Genomic DNA, 19028 nt, shown 5'->3' with positions numbered 1-19028 from the left:
AACGGAAGTGACTCTCAGAGCAGTTCTAGAGATTGTTTGTTTATGCACTCATATATTGAGGTGGCAGAGGCTGAAAACACCACAAGCGTCATGCGCGCTTCAGTATGTGTGTAGTAAATGAAACCGCACGTCATAGTTTTCTGTGGCTTAATATTCACAGACACTAGTCCATATCGTTTTAATTCAATTGTATTGACCTTTTTATTTATCCTTCTAAAATTGGTCAATTCCATGACATTCTGCGTTATACAGACAATTCCATGATTCCCTCCATGTTTTCAGCATTGTAGAAATCATAGGGCCCTACATATACCTCTAATCAACAACCTTGTAGCTCCCAAGTAGGTCTTTAAAGGTGCCATAGAATGTAAAACTGTCTTTACCTTGGCATAGTTGAATAATAAGAGTTCTGTACATGGAAATAACATACAGTGAGCCTCAAACACCATTGTTTCCTCCTCCTTATGTAAATCTCGTGAATAAAAAAAGAGCACTGAAAAATAGGCGAATCAGAACATAACACTGACTGTGACGTAACAGTCGGGATCACTAATAGTTACGCCCTCAACATTTGCATATACCCGCCCATGTTCCAGGCCAGCCGCCAGCAGAGCCATCAGATGTTCTGCAGGTATTGTGAAGAAACAAGCGAGGACAACAGCAAAAATGGCAGATCATGGAAATGAATGTTATGTTCAACAGAAGAGTAAATCATGTAAAATTACATAAAGTAAAAAAAAAAATTAAAAAAAGTGAAATTACATTACAAAAAATTAAATCTTTTTATTATAAAAATAATTAATTTTAATCCATTATTAAAAATGCTATTTCACATGCTGTCCTCCAAACTATTTGCAGTTTGAAGGCTATGAAAACAAATATAACAAATGTATCTATGTATAGGCTAGACATTTCTAGACATCATGACAAAAGAGTTAAATATAAACATTCCAAAACAAAATCTACTTGCTTGCTTAAATTCACTAAATTAAAACAAAAACAAACTAAATATTAACTGTTCAAACAGTTAACTGTAGTAGCTAATTACACTAGTAATAGTAATTACATTACGTCCATTAACTCTCTTTAAGTGCCTTTACTGTTACTGCTCCCATAAAAATACAATTGTTGCATTTAGAATTTTAAACCTGTTTATGTCTAACAAGACATATTTGATCAAAATGTATAAAGTCAGAACTATTGCAGTCCTATTCTATTGTCTGCAGTCATACATGTGACAGGGTTCATTTAGTGAAGAATGTGAAGTTACAGAGACCCACTAGCTTTCATGATTAGCCTACAAGAAAAAATGAAAAGTGTAACTTTTGTCACTAACAGATAAAAATACAAATGTGAAAAGCGAGTTACATGCTCAAGAAAACCCCTCTGCTATATGCTGTATGCATTTTGGCCATATAAATGCATTATTCAGTACTGTAAAGTGACATGACCGGCAAAGGTTATCTGTGCAGATGCATGCTAATCAAATTCATTATTGATTATTTTCATTATCGATTATAATCAATTTTATTGATTAGTTGTCGCAGCTGTATATCAAATAAATGCTGTTCTTATCACAGAATCTTTAAAAAAAGACAAAAAACATTCAAACATAAAGACATTCAACATTGATAATAATATGAAATGTTTCTTGATAATGTTAACAATGTGGAAATGCGTCATCACATCACAGTCTATGAAAAGGGTCCATTGTGTCATAGAGCCTCTCTCAGGGAATCTCAACAGTCTGATGTGACGCGTTTTACATTATTTTGATTGTAGTCATAAACGGTTGTAATTGCTATAAGTCAAGATTGCATTCCTTTTGCAAAAATGCCATGAGAGCTGGTAAATATTAACTCCTCTCTCCACAGGCTTGACTATGGGCTGTGTCAAGAGTAAAGAGGACAAGGGTCCTACACAGAAGTACCGACCAGATCCCACTAATCCCACCCCTGGGTCACACATGGGTCTCTATGGACCAGACCCCACTCAGATGGGCCAATCACCTGCCCTGAAGGGCCCCACCAACAACTACAACAGCCGCACAACTGGGCTCACCCCGTTTGGTGGCTCCTCCTCCGTCATCACACCCTTCGGTGGAGCTGCCTCCTCTTCCTTCTCCACTGCTGCTGTGAGCAATCCCTTCCCCGGTGGCGTCACAGGTGAGTGGATGAGTGATAAGAGCTCTGCCTGTACCTATGTGAAGTAGCTTTTTCTAAGGAAACAAGAATTCCTAAGAAACTATATCAGATGTCTGATACCAGATCTGGCCTCATGGATCTTGACATTTCTCCATTCCAGGTTTTGTGAGCCCTAGAGCTCTATACAAAATATGTGAAGGATATTTTATTTATTTATTTTGTGTGTGTGTGTGTATGTATATATATATATATATATATCTAATGTACTTTGATACTTGAGAGCTTTACAGGGGACTCAACCCTCGTTTTGTTTGTGATATACTGTCTCAGTCTAAATTACATTCACACTGGTGTTTTAGGAAACCAAACTAATTAGAATAGAAGAAGAATAATAACAACGAGAGCAGAGGCCATAAAACAATCATTCATTCATTATTTTGACAGAAATGGCAATAGAGCTTTTATTTTGAAAGAAAACTCCAGCAGCTTCAGTGAAAACAGGCTTACAAATACGTGTCTCACTACAAATCTAGTGAAACGCTGCAAACGTGCGCTAAAATCGCAGCACATGCAATAAACGAGTTCACTGTATTCATTTACTGTGAACGGAGCCGTTCTGAGGCACGGAAAACATCGGATCACGAGCTGATTGCCTGAACAATGTGTGCTCTTCACATTAAAACATGCAGCAAAAACAGATTTGATGAAGGGATATTATTGTGCTTTCGGTTTTAGCTCGTTTGACAGAGAACCTACGGTGCCAAAGCATAATGACCCAAAACAAATGTGTTTTAAAAACTCCACTTTTTGCCCGGAAGACCTATCATTTCATATCGTGATATGATCACAATAATATTGCGATATTGATAATATCCCTAGAAATCAGATTTTAAAAACGATGTACTCGTAATTAGAGTATATTGCATTTTAAAATGCTCATAATCAGATTACAGTTACTTTATGGATTGCGTGATTACATATTATTCACACAGCAGCAGTAAATGCTTTTTTATGTCAGTTACATTTGAAGGTAAATTTAAAACAAGTTAGATTAAAAAAAAATCTAAAAGTAATCTTAAAAAGTAGTCAGAATACATTAAATAAAATGAGTAACCTAGATTACGTAACCTAAATAGAATTTTCAATATGTAATCTGTAATCAGTAACAGACTACAATTTGTGAGTAATCTACCCAGCTCTTAATATATATATAATTAAATATGGCATCTATAGCTCCCTAGCTGATTCAATAGTTCAGGGTCATCATGAGGATAAAGGTTGTGTTTGGTGTTTTGTTTGCATATGTAAACACTTTTTTTGGAAAGACAGAGTTCATGGAAGCCAGATGTTATGTAAATGAGACCTCTAAAACAATATATCAAGTATGTTTCATTAAATCAGAATTACAAACTGCAGTTCTAGTAGGCCTAAATAAATGCGAGGGGAACTAATGTGATTTATTCCTCTTTGTTCATTGGTAATTTCTCTGTTCTGCTTCAGGCAGTGCTGTGAAGAGATCTCTTGATACCAAGTCTGTCTCTCCCTAACTCCAAGAGGCTGGGTATAAATGCGATATGTGTCTACAGCAGAAAAGCCAAATAATTAGATCTTTGTGTGTACTCTGTGAACGGCACAGTTTTTATTCAGTAGAGTTATAAATAGCGTAATTATCACATCATGTCTTATCACAGGGCAAGTGCTGTTCATGAATCTGCTTTTTCAGGCAACATTTGATCTGATAGCCTTTGCTTAAATGCTAATTCCAGTGTGGCCTGATGGAAATTGTCTCCTGGGAAAATCCAGAGAGTTTTTAAGATCTTGTCAATGTCAGTGAGCGGAGAGAAGACAGTACTCTGTATATCCAGCACACCTACAAAAAAATGTATTCTTTCTGGCATGTTATAATGCTGTTATAATCCATGAATGCCAAATGTCAGTACTAAAATAAAAATGCAGCCAGTCTTTCTACAATATGGTAATACAAAGTATATGAGCTTAGCACCTTAGCAAATAAACCAGATTAACTTGTCTGTCTTGGCAGTATATGAATATAAACATTGAATTTGTGTCACAATTTCAGATCTAGTCTTTGCTATTTATTATGGCTCTCTAATGTAATGTTGATATTGATAAACAAGGTTGACAAAATAAATGAAAAAACTGCTGGTTACGGTTATTTCTTTGTTCTTTATTGCTGCCTGTTAACTTTATTACCTGGCAAAAATGTAATAATCATTACTTAACTGATAAATACTACATTCAATTTGTTTGAATTTAATTTAGTATTTTTTAATATTTTTTTAAATACTATAATTTTTTATGTGTATGTATATACACACACACACACACGTTGAATAAGCGTGTGTATGTATAGTGTGTGTGTGTGTGTGTATGGTAACACTTTATTTTAAGGTGTCCTTGTTACACATGCTACATGTACTTACTGTTATTATAACAATAAATTATGTGTAATTACATGCAAGTAACCCTAAGACAAACCCTAATTAAAACCCTAACCATATAGTGAGAACGTAGTTAATTAATATTACTTGGTACTTAAATGTATATTTAATATATATTGCATTTATAATAGTTACATTAACAGATAGTGTGCATGTATTTTTATATGTATTCATATTTTCAATTACTGTAGTTGCTATAGAGAAGTTTCTGCTGTTGAGAAATTTTAGTATTAGCGTTATCGACTACTGTAGTTTTGCTTTTGTAACAACCCTAATTACTCATCGTCAACACATTGCCAACAGGTTCAAACCTGATCCAATTTAATAGCCAAACAGAAGAAACGCCAGCACCCATGCACACGTCATACCCGTTAGTCTTCTTGACTTGGCAGATCTGTGTGTGCCTGTCTGTTTGTGGCATAGCGGATGTAATCAGCGGGTCGGCCCTCTGTTCTTCACTAATGGATAATCTGGTCTCGGGGGCCTTCTTAGGTTTAATCCAACCCTCTCCTTTTGTCCTCCCTCCCACTCAAAACCATCTCAGCTCTGCCTTCTTTCTACTGGGCCATCCATAAACCATGCTAGTGAAAATCCCATTGTTGATGTAGTGAAGACAAAGGGCGAGCCGGCTAATGATAACTGACTACAGAGACGACCGAGCCGGGAACAAAAATCAATTCATTCGGCATGTCTATAAATGCTTAACTAAACTCTATTATGTGGCTGAAATAGCATCTGATGCTGCAATTTCAAATGAAAAATTAAGTTACTTGGGAATAACTAACTAGCTATTAGCGTACTATTATTGTATTGCTTGTCTGAGCCTGTGATTTGCGTCTTAACACAACTCGAATCAATTCTTACAGGCGGTGTAACTTTCTTCGTGGCCTTATATGATTATGAAGCCAGGACATCAGATGACCTCTCCTTCAAGAAAGGCGATAGATTTCAGATCATCAACAACACGTGAGTTCCTCAGCTTTCGCTCGTATGGCCATATCTATAGGGCGACATATTTGTATATGTGTAAAATAATCCAGCTACAGGAATTAAATTTGTCAGGATTTATTTATTTTTATTTTTTTAAATCTATCATTGTATTTCAAGTTCATCGAGGGCGAAATCTTTCTGGGTTAATGCGTTTCCATAATGGGCCATCTGTTCATCCACCAGCCAGGTTTAGCTTTCAGTAAACGCTCACAGTTAAAAAAAAAAAAACCCTCTAATGACCCTGACGTTTTAATCATACACCTCAAATTCCTTCACTTCCCTGCATTTTTACTGCAGATGCTTGTTGCTGAATTGTTTTCAGTTTGTGGTGAAGGATGTGAACCTGATAACTGGGTTGTGTCTTTTGCTCTGGCCCACAGAGAGGGAGACTGGTGGGAGGCTCGCTCCATCAACACGGGGCAGAAAGGCTACATTCCCAGCAATTACGTGGCCCCTGCAGACTCCATCCAAGCAGAAGAGTAAGTAACTCCTCTCCTCCTGTGCTTATCCAATCATCTCATCCCTTCATGCCGTAATTAAGAGAGCGTGATGGCCGGTCACACGTACGTAGGGGTGTGCGATATGACGATTTTTGATCGTGGACGATAAAAATGTCTCCACGATCTGCTTTTGTAGAAATATTGTAGTATCGTGCTACAGCACACATTATCAAATACAGTTCTGGCGCCTCCGTCTCTATGTACTGTACAACACGACATACAACAGTAGAGTTACTCTGACAGGACACTGCACTTATTCGCGATCGCAAAAGTACATTATTTGCACACAAGCCTTGCTGGTTAAATGTTTCATTCGCGCGCTGGTCTGATGTGCGCTTTTTCTATATGCGTGCCTGTATATTAGATGCGTGCAGGTCTTAAAGGGGCAGGACCCAAAAGAAGATATTTTGAAGAATGAGGGTAACCAAACAGTTGCTGGTCCACATTGACTTTGATAGTAAGAAAGAAAAATCCTATGGAAGTCACTGAGGACCAGCAACTGTTTGGTTTTCCACCTTCTTCAAAATAGCATTTATGTTCAGTAGAAGAAAGAAACTAATTCAGGTTTAAAACAACTTTTGAGTAAATGATGGTATAAAAATAAAACATTATGACAGAATTGACAGACAGATGACAGAATATTTATTTTTGGGGGAACTATTCATTTAACGTTAACAAAACAACAAAACGCAAAGAGAAAAATCACTCACTATTCTTGACTGAAAAACTTTAATACAGTTGCTTTAGGAATCAGTCTATGTAGTGTTTTATTTTTATATTTGTTCATTCAATTTCATTGAATGCTCTCTAACCATTAGGCCACGACTTAGGGGAAGTCTAATGGTTAGAGAGTCGGACTCGTAATCGAAAGGTTGCGGGTTCGAGTCCCCGGCCGGCAGGGATTGTAGGTGGGGGGAGTGAATGTACAGCGCTCTCTCCACCCTCAATACCACGACTGAGGTGCCCTTGAGCAAGGCACCGAACCCCCAACTGCTCCCCGGGCGCTGCAGCATGGCTGCCCACTGCTCCGGGTGTGTGTTCACGGTGTGTGTGTGTGTGTGTGTGTGTGTGTGTGCATTTGCTCACTACTCACTGCTGTGTGTGTGCACTTGGATGGGTTAAACGCAGAGCACCAATTTCGAGTATGGGTCACCATACTTGACAATACGTCACGACTTTACTTTACTTTACTAAATACACCTATTGTACCTGAAAATAAAGCACTGTTTGTTTTATTTGTATATGTATATTATATTTTATGTGTATTTTTTAATAAGAAAGATAAAATAATGACAAAGATTTTTTTATCTTCGCCCACTTTGGCCTAAATATCTGCCATGCATCTTTGTCTTTCTAGTTTGGCTGTAATGCTCAGACAACTTGTAAACCAAAATAGTAAAACTAACATGACAAAGAATCGTGATAAAATCGTGAATCGTGATATTTCTAAAAATAAAAAAATCCCATATCGCCCACCCCTACACGTACGTCAAACACACCAACAAACGCGTGACTGCGAGACAATTAATATATATATATATATATATATATATATATATATATATATTTGTTTTTTTGTTTGTTTTTTTGTGGTAATAAAAATAGATTTAAGTGAACAATAGCTTTTAAAATGACTTAAAATACATATATAATAGCAATGATGCAATAATAATTAGTTCAAATAAAGTATCAAAAGCAAGAAATCATATGGTTTTATTGAACAAAACTGTTCAAATGCATAATGAATTATAAACAATAGAGCTAATGTAGATTACGCATTACAATAAAGGCCTGCAGGGGGCGCCGACGGCCTGACGATTATTTTTACACAATACTGCGCGATTTAATCCTTGTTTAATATTGACCACGCACCATTTAGTTCAAATATACACTTAATATTTATTAATTTGGCCATTCTTTTAGGACAGAAATGCTACAGCCACTGTAATTACATGAATATGTGGACATCAAACCGTGTAAACTCACGAGTGAGGTTTTGAGCTTTTATTTTGAAATCGCAATGTATTCTCCTGTTTGTGTAGATTTATAAATGATTTACCTTACAAATCTGATGAAATGGCACGCGTTACGTTCCCAGATGAACGTTACAATAAACCCAAACTCACAACAACATGCAGAGATGAGTTTTGAGTCGCTCCACATGTAAATGATAAGTTGCGGAACTACTGTGAACGGAGCCGCCGTGTGACGCATGCCTACACCTACACGCATGTAAATAAAGAGCATGTGTTAGAACTACATCGCATATAATTCTTTAATTAAATCATAGCGTTTGTGAATTCACAATCATGATTAATTATGATTTTTAAATGGGTTTAATATATCATACAGCCTTGGAAAATAGTCTAAAAATGTGTTTTATGGGTTCTCGGCCTTGGAATGCGCCACTTCCGGTATTTTGCCGGTTAGTCGACGCGAGCAAAATGAAGTCGACGATTTTAAAAAATCGGCTAGTCGACTAAAATCGACGAATCGTGACAACCCTATTTGCTTGTAAAAGTCTTTGTGTGGTATTTCATTTTTATTGGTTCATAGAAATTCAAATTGAATGAACATACCATTCTAAATACCATTCTTCACTGTGTTTATTTAGTAAAAGTAATGTGGAAATATGCCTTAATGATTTAAAGGGGGGAGCATAGAGGAACTACAATAATGTACAGTATGTGGGAAAATAATGTGTTTTTTAAACCTCGAACCATGTAAACGCATTGCATTACACCAAATACACTAAATAATGTTCTATTTAGCAACATCATATGACCCTTTAAACCGCTTTAGGAAAATATCACGATGAAAACTAATTTGAAATCCTTCATATACACTTTAAGATACACATCTGTTCAAAGTTTGGAGCCTGTTACTTTTTTATTTGTATTTTTTATTATTAATTAAAAAAAAAAAAGTTTTATTAAAAATCCATCTATTTCTTAATTATAAATTGAACTTTCTTTTCATGAAAAGAATCCTGAAAAATAACAGTTTCCACAAACATATTAAGCAAAACAACTGTTGTCAACATTGATGATGATAAAAAATATTTCTTGAGCACCAAATCAGCATATTAGAATGATTTCTGAAGGATCATGTGACACTGAAGACTGGAGTAATGGCTGCTGAAAATTCAGCTTTGCCATCACAGGAATAAATTACATATTAAAATACATTAAACTAATATTTATTTAAAAAAAATATTTGATAATCTAATATTACTAATGAGAGTATGTAATAATATTTCATAATACAAGCCTACTGTTATTATATACTATACTCGGGCTGTCCAAACTCTGTCCTGGAGGGCCGGTGTCCTGCAGAGTTTAGCTCCAACCCTAATTAAACACACCTGAAGCAGCTAATCAAGCTCTTACTAGGCATACTAGAAGCTTCCATGCAGGTGTGTTGAGGCAAGTTGGAGCTAAACTCTGCAGGACACCGGCCCTCCAGGACCGAGTTTGGACAGCCCTGTACTATACCATATTTTTGATCAAATTAATTTAGCAGAAGAGGCTTTAATGTTGTACTGACCCCAAACTTTTGAACGATAGCATGTTGTTTTTATCCTTTTTTGAACTATTATATATTGTTTATTAATTAATTTGTTTAGAGCCCAAAAAAACTTGGAAAATAAACAATTCATTTAGGTCACTAAGCTGTTTTTTTTTTTCTTTTGGAGAATAACACGTTCTTCATTTTTTGCTGTCTTTTTATACTATTTGAGTTTCTTCAGGCTGCCTTTTGTCTTCCACAAACTCAGATTTAACATGGTTAGGCAAGTGTTTATTTTCATGTATTTTTATCTCACAGATGGTACTTTGGCAAAATGGGTCGTAAAGATGCTGAGCGGCTGCTACTGGTTCCAGGAAACCAGCGGGGCACTTTTTTGGTCCGAGAAAGTGAGACCACTAAAGGTAAGTGAATCGCTGTCAATCTTAAGAAGTGTACAGCGCTGGTGCTCAAAACAAACCAAAGCAGAAATATTTTTAATCCATTCCCTCCTCTCCTTCTGGCAGGGGCTTACTCTCTCTCAATACGGGACTGGGATGAGATGAAGGGAGACAACGTGAAACACTACAAAATCCGAAAGCTTGACAACGGAGGCTATTACATCACCACAAGAGCTCAGTTTGACACTCTACAGAAACTGGTGAAGCATTACACAGGTTAGCACATTCAGTTCAAACAATATTGTTTCTTGTATCTCCTTTCAGTTCAATTGGACAGAATCCCTGAATACCAGTCATGTGGAGATGGCAGGGTGGTGATTTGAAGCTTACGGGTCTCACTGTGACTAGCGCTAACAGGTGCCTGACATCTGCTATGAGAAACATGTCCCTGTTCACTCAGACTGTCAGTTAATCTTGGCGTAGTTTCCACAGAAGAACGTCTGAGAGGGCTTTTGACATCGACACCTCTTTGATCTTATGAGATTTTGCGCGAGCGTCCTGACACAACGCTGTTGTTGTAGCTGACGTCAGTCCCCACAAAGAAAAAACATCAGATTCTCCTAATTTTGTTTTTTGTCAAGCCGTCAACCCAATGTTATGTTTACCTCAGTGGTTAAACTCTCAAAGCAGGATTACTTGACACAAACTACATGGCAAAAAGTATGCAGACTCCCTTCTAATCAAAGGGTTTGGCTTTTTCAGCTACACTCATTGCTAGCAGGTCCATAAAATCAATCATACAGTCATACAATCTCCTTAGACAAACATTTACTGTAGAACAAGATGTACCTATTCTGTTCCTGCTTCTGGTCCATATAGAAATGGTTTACCGAATTAAGTGTGGAAGAGCTTAACTGGGCTCCACAAAGCTCAGCGCCGTTTTTGTTGTTTTAAAAATACACTTGATTTTAAAAACACATTTTGCTCTTAAATTCTGTTGCACTCCATCTGGTTGTTTCTGAATATAAAAACATATTCTTTGTTGTGAATACTCCTAAGAAAAGCATGTAAATGACTGATAGTCAACTAAAGGATTTTTAAAACATTTAGCTCTTTCTTCCAAAACTTTGGGGCCAATAAAAATAGAAATAAAAAGTGTGTATGTTTATTTGTTTGAAAAAATCCTCTTATGTTCAGCAAGCCTGCATTATTTGATCAAAATACAGTAAAACAGTAATATTATGAAATGTTGTTACAATTTAAACTAATTTAATACATTTTCAAATGTAATTTGGTAAAGCTGAATTATCAGCAGTCTTCAGGGTCACGTGATCCTTCAGGAATCATCATATGTTGATTTGGTGCTAAAGAACTAGTGTTAATTTCGTTAACGAAGACTATGACGAAAAATGTACATCTTTTTTCCCATGACGAAGACGAGACGACAATAAGGTCAATAAACGATAACTATGACTATATCAACATGCAATTTCGTTGACGAAATAAGACAAGACTAAAATGTATAAATAAAAAAAACTTTAACAAAAACCTCTTTATTTTTGTCAAAATGTTATTGTGGACTGCTCTACAGGCCTCTACTATACGAGCTTTCATGAGTGAGGTTGCCAGATAGCAAAAGTTCAAATCCCCGAATCAATTTGGCAACCATGTGCACGCGCTCGCTTCTCATTGCGAAAGCGCCGCCGCCAATGATCTGAAAACAGACAAACAAGCTGGAGTTTAGCGATCTAAATGAAAGTGTCACTCAGCCGGTCTGTGTTCTGTCATGAGATCTCGACTTTATTGTTTGCGATTGTGATCGCTGAATAAATGCACTTACTCAACCGCTGTTGTTTTAATAGAGAAACATAGGCTTGCAATTTGGAATTGTAGTGGAATTACACTGTTATAATATTTTTTATAATAAAAAGCCTATAATATTTAGTCCACATTCTAATGATTTGTGCTTATTGGGGAATACCTGAAATGCAAAAGTAAATTTCTCAAATGACAACGATCATTACAATTATAAATTTGACCAAAAATAATTTTTATCCGTTTAACAATTAATACAGCATGATGAAAATATAACTAAGATTTGACTAAAACCTTACTAAAATGCTCATACATTTCAACTTGATGAATCAAAAACAGGGCAAGGTTGACTAAATATGATAACTAAAATGTACATTTGAGTAAGACTAAGACTAAATTAAAAGTGGCTGCCAAAAATAATGCTGCTGTACGGTTAATTAATAATACTCTTATTGCTAAAATGTCAAGTTTTCATTGACTAAAACTAGACTAAAATGTTGAGACTTTTAGTCGACTAAGACTAAATAGGGTAAGGTTGACTAAATATGATAAAAACTAACAAGGACATTTAACACGGGACTAAGACTAAAGTTGAAAATCGCTGTCAAAATTAACTAAAGAATCATTTATTATTTATTTTTTTATGTTTTGCACTTTGGTTGATACCATGGTACTTTTTTTTCAGGATTCTTTGGTGAATAGAGTTCAAAAGAGCAGCATTTATTTGTTATAGAAGTTTTTTTGTTACATTAGAAATGTCTTTGATCTCAGTTTTGAACAATTTAAGGCATCCTTGCTGAATAATTCTAAATTCTCTATTTCTAAATTCTAAATAAATAAATCTTACTGAACAGTAGTTTAAATCCCAATTTTAATGAGATTAAATCCTCATAGCAAAATTGATAAAACATCTTGCAAAAATCATGTCTATAATTTTGAAATGAAATGGTTAAATTCCCACTGATAGGTGGATTTAATTGTTTTCTGAGAGGCGTTTCATGTAACCTGTCACAGACCCGAGGGCCAGTGAAAGTAACACATTTGCAGTTCAGATTCATCTTATCTGAAGAATGTAAGATAAGATGAATCTTACATGAAAGGCCATCAGTCCTTGTCTGGCTCTCTCTGTGTGACTCGCTTCGTAAAGATTTTAAGCGTTTGGGTGAAAGACAGTGATTAATGTGCTTTATGGTTGGATAAGTGATGAATTATTGACTTTTGCCCTCACCCAGGTCATTTTGTAGTCTTGTTCTTTTATGGTCCCCCTATTGTATTAAATTTGTGGAAATATCACACACCTTGTTTAATTAGAATTACATCTGATCATTTTACTCAGTGCTGTTCTCACTCACTATACTATTCATTTTTTAAACAACATTTGAGTTACAGCTATTGATCTAGATGGGATTGAGATTGTTGTTTTTATTAAGGGAGTGTCTGTTGTCTGCATATGGGCGTTACAGGTATGATTTATCTGACATCCTCAGGGAGAACTAGTCCCGTCTTCATAGCGTTTATGACCCTAATATCACTCTTGTGTGTGTGTGTGTGTGTGTGTGTAGAGCATGCAGATGGGCTGTGCTACCGACTGACCGCAGTGTGTCCGACGGTGAAGCCCCAAACTCAAGGCTTGGCTAAAGATGCATGGGAAATCCCTCGAGAGTCACTGCGTCTAGAGCTCAAGTTGGGTCAGGGCTGCTTCGGAGAGGTCTGGATGGGTAAGACAAATGCGAATACAATACTCAAACTCATTCCCCAAAGCACCTGGCACACTTTACCCCACACCCAATAGCTTGTCAAAAATGCTTTAGTTGATAATTTATGGCTAAAAGCATGGTTACTTGAGACAACTTATGCACAAATTACTAGATGACACATCTTACCCCACTCTCCTGTACTGTTAACTTCATTTATATCTGTTGTTTTTGCAAATGCGCCAGAGTACTTAAGTGTTTACGTACTAGAGAGAGATATTAAAGTGGGTTTAAGATCCTTTGTCTTTCATCACTGCTCTTAAAACCTACAATCTCCAGCATGCCACATCACAGAAAACAATGTCGGGAATTTCACTTATTGTGTGTATATGTTTGTTTCAACATGCATAATAGGTTCGACATAACTGATTTGTCATCTGCTGGCAATCCGTGTCATTGCTGTTTAAATTGTTTTCACAAAACTGTCTGTCCTGGACAGGCTAAGTAACGTTCTTCACCTGTTTTGTAAGATTTCTTAAAGGGATAGTTTACCTAAAAATGGTAGTTTCGTAAAAATGTACTTACCCTCAAGCCATCCAGAATCTAGATGTGTTTGTTTCTTCCTCGAAATAGGTCTGGAGAAAATTAGCATTACATCACTTGCTCACCAATGGATCCACTACAGAGAATGGGTGCCGTCAGAATGACAATACAGCTGATAATAGTGTCACAATAATTACAAAGCTTTTTTATTAGATACGTCACTTTTTCTTCACTATTATATATTTCACTATTGTTCAATTTAAGAATTAACACTTCAGTTCAGTTTTTTTTTTTTATTAGTACCTGGATTGCACGTTTTTGGTGTAGCTAGTGGAAATTTTCTGGTCTATAAATTATAGTCTACATTTGTTTCTGAAGATAAAAGCTGAATCCAGTGGAGGTTGTCAAATTCTCATTTGTGGAAAAACACTGTTAGTGCTTTCTTTTGCACTCATTCTTTGTTTTTTCCCCAAGGTACATGGAATGGCACAACTAAAGTAGCTATAAAGACACTGAAGCCAGGCACCATGTCTCCTGAAGCCTTCCTGCAGGAGGCCCAGATCATGAAGAAGCTTCGGCATGACAAGCTGGTGCCCCTGTATGCTGTTGTGTCCGAGGAGCCAATTTACATTGTCACTGAGTATATGGGCAAAGGTAGCTTGCACTCTTGTTCCTTATTTCCTATGTGCATATTTATAAGCTCCAGACTGTGTGAGATAGATAGATAGATAGATAGATAGATAGATAGATAGATAGATAGATAGATAGATAGATAGATAGATAGATAGATAGATAGATAGATAGATAGATAGATAGATAGATAGATAGATAGATAGATAGAATCAATATTATTTCGTAGTATAATTATATTGTTACAGTAGTTTTACACATCATATATTTGGTTCAAATCCGGTTTTGAACACTCACTTCGCTTTTAAACTTCACTTCGCTCTTTATGCCTCTGTCTTTTAGGGAGTTTGCTGGACTTCTTGAAGGAGGGTGAGGGCAAGTACCTCAAACTGCCCCAGCTGGTAGACATGGCTGCCCAGGTAAGCGAAAACCCCAACCACTATCCACTGTTAACCAACCAGCTGTTTTCCTTTTCCACATGCAGTAACACACAGCTGCCCAATCGTTAGCAGAAGCATGTCACAGTGAACCTGGACGAGTGGTATCTCCCAGAGCGGCAGGGTTTCTGTTTCAGCCTCCATCTGGCTGTCATATTTATTTAATATCTGATATGACATCCTGCTGCCTGTGTGTCTCTCCCAGGCACTATGATCCTCATTTCCCGCCTAATGCCTGGAGCACTTAACCGCCACTCCTATGGGGCCACTTCACTTTAATGTGTCTATTCAGTTCTGCTCTGTTCCTCTTTCCTACTGCGCTCTCTCTCTCTCCTCCCTGGGCTCCCATCACTGCCGCATTGCTTGACTGAGGCTTCAGTCTTCCTCTCACATCTCCACTTGTGAGATGATGCTTATTGAAAACCTTTTGGACAGTTTTGCCGTCTCTGATTGTTTGTTAAATTCCCTTAAGAATTTTCTTCCTGTTTTCTGTTTTTTCATTTAAGCTTGTGTTTAGCAACCTGTTTGCTTGCTGTGTAGATTTTGCCCATAAGCAGCTATATGAACGTTGGTTAAACTTTAGCTTTTTAAGCACCAAAACTTCGATCATGTGCCACCTCATCTGAACCCATAAATGCAGCATTTCAGCTCTATTAATATAGGACTTCCATGACTAGATCTGACATGTTGGCTTCTAGAGTCTTGATTTCCTGTCATCTTGTCTAGATTGCAGATGGCATGGCCTTCATCGAGAGGATGAACTACATCCACAGAGACCTGAGGGCTGCTAACATCCTGGTGGGAGACAATCTGGTCTGCAAAATCGCCGACTTTGGCCTGGCTAGACTGATTGAAGACAACGAATACACTGCTAGACAAGGTACGTGGACGGAAATGAAAAATAAAGCATGACCAGGCAATTGCGTAATTATCGCTTGAGACCTAATTATCGAATGTGTTAATGTGATATTAGAAATAAATCATGATTATTATCCACATTAATTTCCAGTCACGTACTTCCATCCGACTAAGGGAATTTTAAGTGAATGTAGACTGTTTTTGGCCTCTTTCCGGTGCAGTGGTGCGTTATGTGAGCAGTGCATTCTAATGTTATAATATTGTAAAAAAAAAAAAAAAATTATATTGTTATGATTAGAATAATATTCCACTCAGGTTGTGAATAGAAAGTGGATGAAGAATCTCTTCTTAATGATATTCTACTCCTGTGCTTTTTATTTTACAAAGAATTAAGGGAAATTATGTATTTTATTCTATAACTATGATTAATATAAAACCAAAGTGCTGATTTGAAAATGGAAACCTTTTATATGAGTAAAAAGAGGAAATGGTCACACAAAATATGCATGGTGAAATATGTAACTTACCATCTTTTGTCTGAAACAATGCTGCTGCTGGCAACAAAGCTGTTGTGCTGGAAATTACAAGGCAATCAGCATCTAATCATGCACAATTACCCCACTTACTGTCTGAATCCATCATCTCCCAGAATGCACTGTGATTGTGTAGAGCACCTTGACTTGCCATTACCTTCATAAATGGTGAACGATGATTTTTCCCTGCAGGGAGTCTTGAGTGCCCAAAGGCGTCTGGGCAGTAAAGAAAATGGTACATCACATACTACCTTCTTATGCTTTGTACATACAGCTGTATTTGTTTCACTAATGATTGATGAATCAATGAATTTCAGTTTCTCATGTTCCCTGATTTGACACTTCTTCATTTGACTTATTTATAAACTCACTTGTCACAACACTTTAGATCAGCACATAAACTGCAGACACATTGAGCTTTAATGCTTGTGCAAGAGACAGAGGTTCAAATCCGGCTTGTGTTGTGTGCTGAACCCATGAACACAGCATCAATGGGTTCACATGGCAAACAAAAAAAAACAATTATAATAAAATTAATTGAATTTCCTTTTTTACCATGAAGATCCATTGAATCAAGTAATGTGGAGGCCTACAGGATGTTTTAAAATGCTGACATTTGCTTTGCTTTAGTAAGAGCCATTGACTCCGCAGTAATTTAGAGAATGTCTGCCATTGTTCCTTCAGGAGCCAAGTTTCCCATTAAGTGGACTGCACCAGAAGCAGCGCTGTACGGCCGATTCACCATCAAATCTGACGTCTGGTCCTTTGGTATCCTGCTGACAGAGCTTGTGACCAAGGGCAGAGTGCCATATCCAGGTGAGAAATATTACATTTGATTTAGCAGTGCATTTAGGATAATTATATTTCATGTGGTTTTAGGAAGACTTACATATTTGAAAGTATAGTTCACACAAAATAAAAAACATCATCGCCTGCATGTTCTTTAAAACCTGTAAGACTTAGTTTAATCTTTGAAAACAATATTTTTTATGAAACTTGAGCATTTGCTGCTCGTGCTTTGAAAGTGCATGTTACCAAAACTTAGATGATCCAAGAAGGTCATAAAGAAATCATAAATGGAAACCATATGAATTGAGTGGTTTAATCCAAGTCTTGTAAAGAGGTATGGTCACTTTATATGATAAACATAATTAATTTAGGTTTTTATTTACATTTAAACAATGATAAATACACATGCATAGAGCACATCACTTATGGTAAACACGGAAGCTCAAACGTGTGTGCGTGATGCACAAGAACAAATTAAGTACGCTTTAGTGTGTCACGTATGTATTTTATATGTGAAGAAATACCTAAATTAAATCTGTTCATCGTATAAAGCAATTACATTTCTTCACTGGGAAACTGGGATTGAACTACTTTATTCATATGGATTCATTTTACAACTTTATGACCTTTTTATGTTAGTTTTGCTAACCTTGACTTTCAATGGAGGGACAGAAACTTCTTAGGTTTCATAAAAAAAAAAAAAAGTCATAATTTGTATTTTGAAGATTAACCAAAGTCTAATGGGCTTGAATGACATGGAGGTGAGTAAATGATACAGAAATCTCATTTTTGGGTGATCTACCCCTTTAATATCATGCTCAGCCAGTGAGACACACCTGAACCAGCTAATCATGGTCTTCAGGTTTACACAACAAAAAAATGACAGGCTGGTGTGTTCAAGAAGGTTGGGATCAAACAGTCCTGCAGGTAGGTAGATCTCCAAACTGAGAGGTGCAGATTCCACTGTGCCCTCTACTGGAGCAGAGGGGGACTGCTGGGTGTGTTATTACTACTCCGAAGGAGCCATCTGGCTTAGGCGGGCATGAAGGACTGACTGGGCACCAGTTCTTATTTACCACCATCTGTCTGTTCCCTTCCTGCACCCGTCCCTCTCAAAGCCCAGTCTGTCATTTGTAGTGCTTACCTAAAGTCTCTCACTGATGTTGCACATCACAAACCTAGTTAGGCTTTCATCAATCATTCAGTCGTACACTATTAGACTCGGTCCATTATTGATGGGCATCTGTTTCCATGCAGAGCCCTAGAAGAGGTTGGATTAATGCGGCAACTTGGCTTAGTGGTTAAAGAACTGGGTTGGTTGCCAAAAGCTTGTAGGTTTGAACCTCAGTAATAGAGAGCCTTAAACTATCAGGATTTTAACCTTGAGCAGATGCCCTTTGGATGTTAGTGTACAATGTTCGGCTGTACAGGAATTAATTATTTCATAGTGTAAATACTGGAGTCAAAGAGAACGTTTATCATCTGTAATATATGACAATGCTTTGCCTTAAAGGGATAGTTCACCCAAAAATTTAAATTCTGTCATTAATTACTCACCCTCATGTTGTTCCAAACCTGTAAGACCTTCGTTCATCTAAGGAGCATAAATTACGATATTTTTTATGAAATCCCTTCATAGACGGCAACACAACTGTAATGTTCCCAGGTCCAGAAACGTAGCAAGGAAATCAGTAAAATAGTCCATGTGACATCAGGGGTTCAACCGTA

At 36.8% G+C, this 19028-nt stretch overlaps 1 protein-coding gene across 3 annotated transcripts in view; it reads left to right on the top strand.

Annotated features, from left to right (window-relative positions):
• The window catches only part of LOC306881476 (tyrosine-protein kinase yes-like), a 32985-nt gene that overhangs the window by 10840 nt on the left and 3117 nt on the right, over positions 1-19028 (top strand). For 2 of the 3 annotated variants that reach the window (XM_079435596.1, XM_079435597.1), the window contains 10 exons: positions 1875-2165; positions 5473-5572; positions 5977-6075; positions 9922-10025; positions 10128-10277; positions 13379-13534; positions 14528-14707; positions 15026-15102; positions 15847-16000; positions 17196-17327. In XM_079435596.1, coding sequence (XP_079291722.1) covers positions 1883-2165; positions 5473-5572; positions 5977-6075; positions 9922-10025; positions 10128-10277; positions 13379-13534; positions 14528-14707; positions 15026-15102; positions 15847-16000; positions 17196-17327 — 1435 coding nt within the window. In that variant the 5' untranslated portion in view covers positions 1875-1882. Of the gene's footprint in view, positions 1-1874; positions 2166-5472; positions 5573-5976; positions 6076-9921; positions 10026-10127; positions 10278-13378; positions 13535-14527; positions 14708-15025; positions 15103-15846; positions 16001-16703; positions 16747-17195; positions 17328-19028 lie in introns of all 3 variants that reach the window. The other variant, XR_013785154.1, reaches the window with a different exon arrangement.

This window comes from Barbus barbus (assembly GCF_936440315.1).
Source record: "Barbus barbus genome assembly, chromosome: 15".
Lineage (NCBI taxonomy): Eukaryota > Metazoa > Chordata > Actinopteri > Cypriniformes > Cyprinidae > Barbus > Barbus barbus.
This window is presented reverse-complemented; position numbering and strand designations above follow the sequence as displayed.